Genomic DNA, 8304 nt, shown 5'->3' on the forward strand with positions numbered 1-8304 from the left:
CAACCCTGACTTGCGCCTGGTCTTAATGAGTGCCACAGGAGACAATCAGCGTTTCTCGCACTACTTTGGGGATTGCCCTGTGGTCAAGGTGCCAGGTTTCATGTACCCAGTGAAGGAGTACTATCTGGAGGAGATCTTGGCCAAGCTGGGCCGGCACCGACACCGGCACTATGAGATCAAGGTGGGCATGCAGCATGGTGTTTAAACTGTTTCCATTGGATGAGGCACTGACTTGTGGCACATCAGCAGGGGGGAGGTTGGGTCTGGAACTGGCCCCTCTTTCCTGTGGTTGTTGGACAGTGTTTGCTTAGCTTTAATTCTACGTCAACCCTTGTGAGGTAAAGTCAGCTTAGTAGAATCCCAGAGTATTTTGGTTAAATTATGGATAAAGATGACTTCAGATTTGGGTGTAAGTTACTTTTGTCCCTCTTTAATGTGAAGTTTGTTTATGTTTGAGTAAGCTAGCAGCTCCTTGTACTTGTTTATGTATATACATAGATGCAGACTTGAATGTTTGCATACCTATGCAAGCCTGGTCCAAAGCTAGGATGGTTATGGCTTAACAGCAGTATGTTACCCAAGTGCTCACCGTCCTGCATGACTGAATTCCCCGATTGCTGCTTTTTGCAACTAGTTTTACTGTTCCTCTGGAAAACACCCTCCAGACATGTACTCTTTGCTGTTGGTAATCTTACTTCAGTTGCGGGTCATGGAGTCACAGAAATCATTTGAGGTTGGCTGGGACTAGAAGCTGTCAGCCCATTTCTCCAGCCTGTATAGGTCTCTCCCTATGGCTGAGCAACCATCTGGTGTATCAGCCACTTCTCCCTAATTTTGTATAATCAGCAAACTTGCTGAGGGTGACCCATTGTCTTCAGGGCAATCCTTCTATTTCTGTTGTGGCTAGCATTTTTACCTGTGCCTTTTAAGCTGGCCTGATAGGTATGTTCCAAATTATTGAGAAATGCAAAAGCTGCTGCTCTGTGCCTGGTGGATCTGAGGTCTGAGGTGCATATGGCACAGTTTTGTCCCCCAAAATTTTAATGTTAATTTTTGTTACTTGTTAAGTGCTGTTCAGTAGAGGTACACAAAATCCCAGTTAGCTTCCAAGTCTGGAGAACGGGAAAGGGGCTGTATATTCTCAATGCACAGCAGAGAAATCTGGCAGCAGTTGTGACCAGAGCAGGTTCCACATGGAGCGAAAACCAGGCTCCTGAGGTTCCTGGCTCCTAGTCTTAGGCAGGCCATCCAAGTACAGGCATTTGCTGTCTCCAGAAGGTGCTCTGGGAGGCTGTGTGCCTTTCTGCTCTCTGCTAGATTGCCACTCGTTTATCTACACATGTCCTTCTGTTTTATCCAGCAATCCGATGATGAATGTGTCCTTGATCTCGATCTGATCACTGACCTTGTACTCCAGATTGATGCTCACGGAGAACCAGGTAGGTTCTGCCTTGCCCCCTTCCTCTTTCCTTTTGCGGGGGGGAAGAAAGTGAACCCTGCAGAGCCTAGACCCTTTGCAGAGAAAACATGATGCTGAGCTGACTTCTGCAAGGCCACCTGGAGTTCCTGTTCAACTGAGTGGTCTCGAGCAGTGCAGCATGAGCTAATTCTCAGTCTTCAGCTAAGACAACATCTGAGTCCTCAGTGCCTCAGTCTTTGTCCTGAGATAGAGCTGTTCCTGGGGTGAAAGGCAAGACTTGTCTGTGCTCCAGCATTTGCAACCTTGTGCTGCACAATTTAGTTATTTTTCTGTATTGGAGACCCAACCCTGTTAAATATCTTTGCCTGGGAGGTGATGTTTCTGTGAAGAAGGCAGGACTCTCAGATGACTTCTAAGAGTTTTAAGTGTTTCAAAGCTAGTGGAAAGTATTTGGTCTCAAACTACAGGTAGCCTGGTTTCTCCTGGCTTAAAACCTTGCCCTGATGAGCTCACAGAAGCAGATACAGCATAGCAGGTATGAAGTCTAGACAAACGTTCCCCTGGATCTGACTTCCCATAGTGGCTGTATCCGTCATTTGTTCACCATAAGTGTGATGCAGGTTTCCTTAGAGATCAGCTGGCAGGGGGCATCACAGACCTGGGCCCTCTTTTCTTTGGGTTTCTTGGGCTAAAGGTTGCTGTGGACTTGGGGAAATAACGAGTGTCCCTTCTGTGCAGCAGATGCAGTTTCTGTGTCTCCAGCTGGGGAAGAGTGTTTGGATTTTTTAGGTCGCTTGTTCTTAACTCTTGCTCTATTTCAGGTGGGATCCTCTGCTTCCTCCCTGGTTGGCAGGAAATCAAAGGAGTGCAGCAGCGCCTGCTAGAGATGCTCGGATCTCAGAACAGCCGCTACCTCGTCTTACCAGGTGAGATGGCAGTGCCAGACCTTTTCTCTCCAGGATTCAGGAGAATGGATAGGCCAGTTGACTTGATGAGCCCTTCAGCTGTTGCACTCTGATACAGAGCAAGCTTGTATGCTCCAATGTGCGTACCTGTTGTGTAATCGAGCATGTTAAGCACAAATAACTACTCCTAGCAGAGGCCATCCAAACCTGTATGTGATCAGAGAAACTGACTTCCTCTTTGCCTCCAGCAATTCGGAATTAGGTGAGGAGGAAACTGCTAAATTCTGCATTGCTGTAGCTGCTTGCTGAGCCTCTTCAAGTCCTGTTTGTGGGATGGAGGTGTATTCTATAGCTCAGCTTTGATCAGTGAATTTAACATTCTCTATCCCAGGGGGTAAATGTATAACAAAAGCCACTGTTACTCTGAAAGGCTGTAAGATTTTTGGGCTTGGTTTGTTTGGCATTTTTTGTTTGTTTTTTAACAGTCCTCCCTATTCAATGTCAGATAAGGCCTGCCAGAAGCACAATTTCGAGCAGCTCAGTTGATAATAAGTGCAGGTGTTACTTTGTGAAAACCGCATGTTCTTGTGCTCCCCTGCTGTTCTGTGCGGTTGCTTGGAATTTCTTCACATCACAGATCTGTAATAGGGCAAACGTGATATAGAAGAGTTACAGGCCCTTGCTGGTGACGGTTCTTGAACAAGTGAAACCAAATTACAATGAGAATACCTCATTCCCCTGCCCCACAGGCCTTTTGAGAAGGGGGAGCTGCAGAGCTGGACTGTGGGAGGGAGTGGGACTTCTGCTTGGGGCCCAGGGGTATTCTGGTGGTGCGATGAGCCTCTCTGGTATGGGAGGTGATCAGAGCTCCTGCTGATGTTGAGTCATAGGTTGAAGCAACTTCAGAAATGAGGCCTTCCCCAACGATGTGTGAAAGATTTTCCTGGGGTCTGCCTGGCAGGAAACTGCTGACAACGACCATCAGTATTACAAGTGGTGTCCCCATCCCTGTCCCCCATTTGTGGAAGCGGGAGGTGATGCTACAAGAGGGCTGAGAATCTCTGCCCGCCTGGCCTTGTACTGCAAAGCAGCTCAGCAGGGCAGGGCTGACTGGTTTTCATCTCCTAGTGCACTCCAACATCCCCATGATGGACCAGCAAAACATCTTCCAGCGGCCTCCGCCTGGCGTCAGGAAGATCGTCCTGGCCACCAACATTGCCGAGACCTCCATCACCATCAATGACATTGTCCACGTAGTGGACAGTGGCACGCACAAGGAGGAACGCTACGATCTAAAGACCAAGGTACTGATGCTTTCTTGCTTCTGAGTGCATTTGGCATGTACTGGAGCTAATGGAGGTTTTCAGAACAACATTTCAGATGCCATTAATGGGATGATAGAGCTGCTTCCCATTTGGCCCTTGGGGCACTGGCACTGTGTCCCTGTTTGGGGACAGTGTTTGACTCCTCATTCAGAAAGCGTTTGCCTTTACCAAGCTCCTTGCCGGGCTCCCCATCGACTTCTGAATGGGCAAAAGTCTGGTGTTTTCAAAGACGTGTAAGGCAAGTCCTGCTCCCTTCCCATCTCTCTGTTCACTATCTAACATTTGTAGCTTTCCCATTTGCTTTCTGCCTTTTTCTGTGATTTTATCATAAACTGCTCTTGTGTGAAGCTATCTTGACCCCAGTGCCGTAGCTGGTTAGTCAGCGTTAAGCGGGGGGTGGTTTAGGCTGCCCTCAGGCCATGTTTCTGGCGATGTTGGGCCCTGTGAAGGCTCTTGTGCGTACTTCATAACAACATGAAGGCAGCTGTGCCACTGTTGCCCTTGGAAAAAGGGATTCTGGCCATACACTGCTGCCCCTTCCCCTCCCTGTGCTAAAACATCTTACAGGGCCAGATGGCGATTCACCACTTGGAACAGTTCCAGTTTAAAAACAACCCTTTTATATTTGCCTAGTTTTAGCCCAGTTCATCTGACGATGCGCACGCGGCAGGACTGGCGCAGGGGAGGCGGGGACCAGGCTCTGCTGGCAGCTCTCAGCAGAGCAGCATGATGAGCCCCTGGGGATGTGGAGCCAGGGCAGGTGTCCAGCAGATGGCATCAGGGCCTCATCCGTGCACTGAGCGGCTCAGGCCTTCATGCTGCTGCCTGCTAGAGACTGGCATTGCAAGATGCTGGAGAGTGGGAAAGACTTCCCTTGCCCTTTAGCAGGATGGTTTATAGTCGTGAGGAGTTTGCCAAGTTCTGTGGACTGGATGGAAGATGCTGCGTTTAAAGAGGACACGGAGCCATGAGAGCATTCATGCCTAATCCTTCTCCTAGGTGTCCTGCCTGGAAACGGTGTGGGTGTCCAAGTCGAATGTGGTGCAGAGGCGAGGGCGTGCTGGCCGCTGTCAGTCGGGATTTGCCTATCACCTCTTCCCTCGCAGCCGCCTGGACAAGATGCCAACTTATCAGGTTCCAGAGATCCTACGCACCCCTCTAGAGAACCTGGTGGTTCAGGCCAAGATCCACATGCCGGAGAAAACAGTAAGCACAGTACATGCCTACAAGATTGCAGCCGACTGAACCAGCAGGATGCGGCCTGCCTGGTGGCAGTTCCAGAGACGTGATTTGACCGCAAACACGAGTAGGAAAAACCCAAGATGCTGACGACTTTAGTTCTTGCTTTCCTTAAATGCAGTGCTGTCTAGGGAAGTTAAGACCAGGAAATGTATGGATTACTTAGATTACAGGGTATGTCTAAAAGACTCTGCAAGAACAGAGAGGGCTGAGCTCATATCCCTGTAGCCAACCAAAGAGGGAACTGTGGTGCAGTCTGGGCCCTGGGGCAGGGCAGTGGGCTCCCGAGGGCTCTCCCATGGTCCTGTATGGGAAACATGCCTTTTTTTTTTCTTTTCCCTTCCCACTGTTGTGTTGCAGGCAGTTGAATTTCTCTCCAAAGCTCTGGACAGCCCTGACATCAAAGCTGTGGATGAAGCAGTGATCTTGCTGCAGGAGATTGGTGAGCTAATGCTGGTGTGGGTGTGATGGAAACATGTTTGCTGTCTAAACACGGGAAGGAGGAGTTGGCACAGGATCCTGCTGGCCAGGCTGGGCAGGATTGTCCCTAGAGAGGGATGGCAGCTGATAGGGACTTCCCAAACCACACACGTTGTGGTGCTATTTTGTTTCCTATGCTGCTTTGCTCAGGAAGTGGGGACAACTTCCCAAGGCTTAAAAAAGGTGGTGGGGGCTGGATGATGACAAAGTTAGTTGTGATCTGGTGTTCATAGCTGGCGTCTTGTTGATAGTCATCTGGCTGTCACAGCTTTTTCTTTGGCCTCAGGTCAGTTAGACCTGCGAGGTTCTGGGTGCTTACTGCAGGCACCTATGCTGTGCCTCTTCTGGAGGTTACACCAAAACTTCCAAGCCCAGCAGGAGGGTTCTCCTGGGCAGCTCCCTGAAGCCACTGGCCACCACTTTGGCCCCACTCAAAGCTGATGGATATGCCCTTGCGGGTGGTCCTGTTGCAGGAGTGCTGGACCAGCGAGAAGCCCTCACCACTTTGGGCAAACGCCTTGCCCAGATCTCCACAGATCCTCGGCTGGCAAAGGCCATTGTCTTGGCATCCATCTACCGTTGCCTCCACCCTCTGCTCGTCATTGTTTCCTGCCTCACCCGGGACCCCTTCAGCAGCAGCCTGCAAAACCGTGCGGAGGTCGACAAGGTGAGGAGCCCTGCTCAGAGGAAGGTAGAAAGCAGATAGGGAAGGGGCTGCCACTTGGCTGACACGTGTCTGTCTCGCAGGCCAAGGCTGTTCTGAGCCGGGAGAGCGGGAGCGATCACCTTGCGTTTGTCAGAGCTGTGGCAGGCTGGGAAGAGGTGCTGAGACGCAGAGACAGTCGTGCCAGGGATAACTACCTGCAGGACTATTACCTGTATGGCCCCAGCCTTCGCTTCATCAATGGTGAGTCCCAGAGGCCTGCTTCTCCTCTCTGCTCCCCCCGAAAAGGCTGAAGCACTGGTGAAGAACATGGTGCAGAAATGGGGTAGCCTGGGCTCGAGCGGGTGCAGGTTCTGGCTTTGGCACTCAAGCGCAGGCGTAGCCCTGGGTGCCAGGGAGGCTACAGGCAGGACAGGTCTCCTGTCAGCGCTGAGGCTGAGCCTCCAAGGCCAGAGCTGGTGCTGCCCTGCTGAGGTTATTTCATTCAGTGGGGTGAGGAGAGGGTGTATCTCATTCCCTGGGGCTGTCTCCTCCCATAGGCCTTGTCAAGCAGTTCTCTGAGAACCTCTATGAAGCCTTCCTGGTGTCATCCCCATCTGACTGTACCATGCCCTCGTCCGTATGTAACCAGTACAGCGAAGAGGAAGAACTCGTCAAGGGAGTCCTCATGGCTGGGCTGTACCCCAACCTCATCCAGGTACAGGCTGCCCGCTCTGCCATTGCTCTCCTGGGCTCGCTGGTCACTGCGGGTAGCACGGAGAAGCTGTGCTGGAGATGCTCGCGCTCTCTTGGGAGCGTGTGTCCTAGGCAGGCTGCCTGCTTGTGCTTCTGCCTGCTGCTCCAGTGCTGTTCCTGGATCCCTCTCTGTGAGGAGTGCCCCCCCGAGCCTGTGCAGGTCCGTGCTTGGGTTCTGGTAGCTTGGTGTGGGAGCCATGGAGGTGGCATCGTCGTCCTCCTGTTTGCTGCTCCTTGCATGGCGTTAGGTGATGGCATTAGGTCACACCCCCGCGTATGTACTCCGCTGACGTGCAGAGTGGAGCTGCTGGAAGTGGAGGAACATACCTGCCCCTACACACACACGTAGGAGAGACAGACAGTTGTGGGGAAAGCCAAGCTGGTTGTGCAGGTGTTTGAGATGCTCTTCTCATTTCAGGTGAGACAAGGCAAAGTGACCCGTCAAGGGAAGTTCAAACCCAACAGCTACGCGTATCGGACAAAGGCTGGCACTGTTCTGCTCCACAAGTCAACAATCAACAGGTGGGTGATCTATGTATGTGTGTGACTGGGGAGGGTGACAACCCCACACCGTGCACTTCGCAGCACCAGCTGGCTGTGGTATGGACCCCGGCACTGCTGCGACATGTGTGCTAGTACTGGAGTACAACACGTGTCTGCCTGTGGCTGATGAAGCTGTTCCCCTGTGCAGGGAGGCATCCAAGCTGTACAGCCGCTGGTTAACGTACTTCATGGCAGTGAAGTCCAACGGTGGGGTATTTGTGCGGGACTCCTCCCAGGTCCACCCGCTGGCCGTGCTGCTCATGACCGACACGGATATCCATGTCCGAGGTGAGTGCTGCAGCAGCTGCAGGGCTGCCACGTCCGCCTGCACGTCCTCGTGTTGCTGCAGGCTCCTCCTGCCGTGCCTGACACCCCAAGCACCCCGCTCCTACAGCTGTACCGCAGTCCCAGCGGCTGCAAGGTGATGGCTACTGTGAGCAGCTCTGCTGCTTCCCCTGGCCAGCTATCTTCCCCTGCTTTCTAAGCCTCTTGCTTTGGACTGGGTGTTGCTGTAATGGGGCCACAAAGGCGATGATTTGCGAGCTGTTCTCAGTCATAGCTCTCCAGGGAGACAAGGAAACCAAGCCACCGGCAGGCTGAGCAAGCAGGCTTGTGCCTGGAGGCTTATCCCTGAGGAATGAGGAGTTGGGCTGGTCTTCAGCCATGGCTGGTGTGTGGGGAGGAGCGAGCCCTTCTCCCTGTGGATATGTTGCTTTAGCCTGTGGGTTTTGGGTGGTGCTGCAGCTGGTGTCTAGCCCTCGAGCTCAGACGGGCTGTGTGATCAGTCACCTTCTGTGGGAAACGGTGGGAGGATCCCGGTGTGATGGGTCAGAGTGCTGCCTGGCTTTTGTGGGAACTGTTTGGCCCAGTTGAGTCCCTGGACTCCAGACTAAAATGAGTGTGGGGAAGACCTGTGCTGCCCCTGGTAACGGTGGAGGAGAGGGCCGAGCTGCCAGCACAGGCTGGAACAGGTCAGCACCATTCCTGCTTTTC

General features: G+C 52.3%; 1 protein-coding gene across 1 annotated transcript in view; it reads left to right on the forward strand.

Moving 5' to 3' along the window:
- The window catches only part of DHX30 (DEAH (Asp-Glu-Ala-His) box helicase 30), an 18685-nt gene that overhangs the window by 9861 nt on the left and 520 nt on the right, over positions 1 to 8304 (forward strand). The window contains 11 exon segments of the mRNA XM_010287798.1: positions 1 to 181; positions 1361 to 1439; positions 2242 to 2346; positions 3454 to 3629; positions 4650 to 4856; positions 5250 to 5331; positions 5843 to 6036; positions 6117 to 6276; positions 6573 to 6730; positions 7187 to 7290; positions 7460 to 7599. The exon segment at positions 1 to 181 is cut by the window's left edge and continues 29 nt beyond it. Of these exon segments, the coding sequence (XP_010286100.1) occupies positions 1 to 181; positions 1361 to 1439; positions 2242 to 2346; positions 3454 to 3629; positions 4650 to 4856; positions 5250 to 5331; positions 5843 to 6036; positions 6117 to 6276; positions 6573 to 6730; positions 7187 to 7290; positions 7460 to 7599 (1586 nt within the window).

This window comes from Phaethon lepturus, unplaced genomic scaffold (assembly GCF_000687285.1).
Source record: "Phaethon lepturus isolate BGI_N335 unplaced genomic scaffold, ASM68728v1 scaffold27765, whole genome shotgun sequence".
In the NCBI taxonomy this organism is placed as follows: domain Eukaryota; kingdom Metazoa; phylum Chordata; class Aves; order Phaethontiformes; family Phaethontidae; genus Phaethon; species Phaethon lepturus.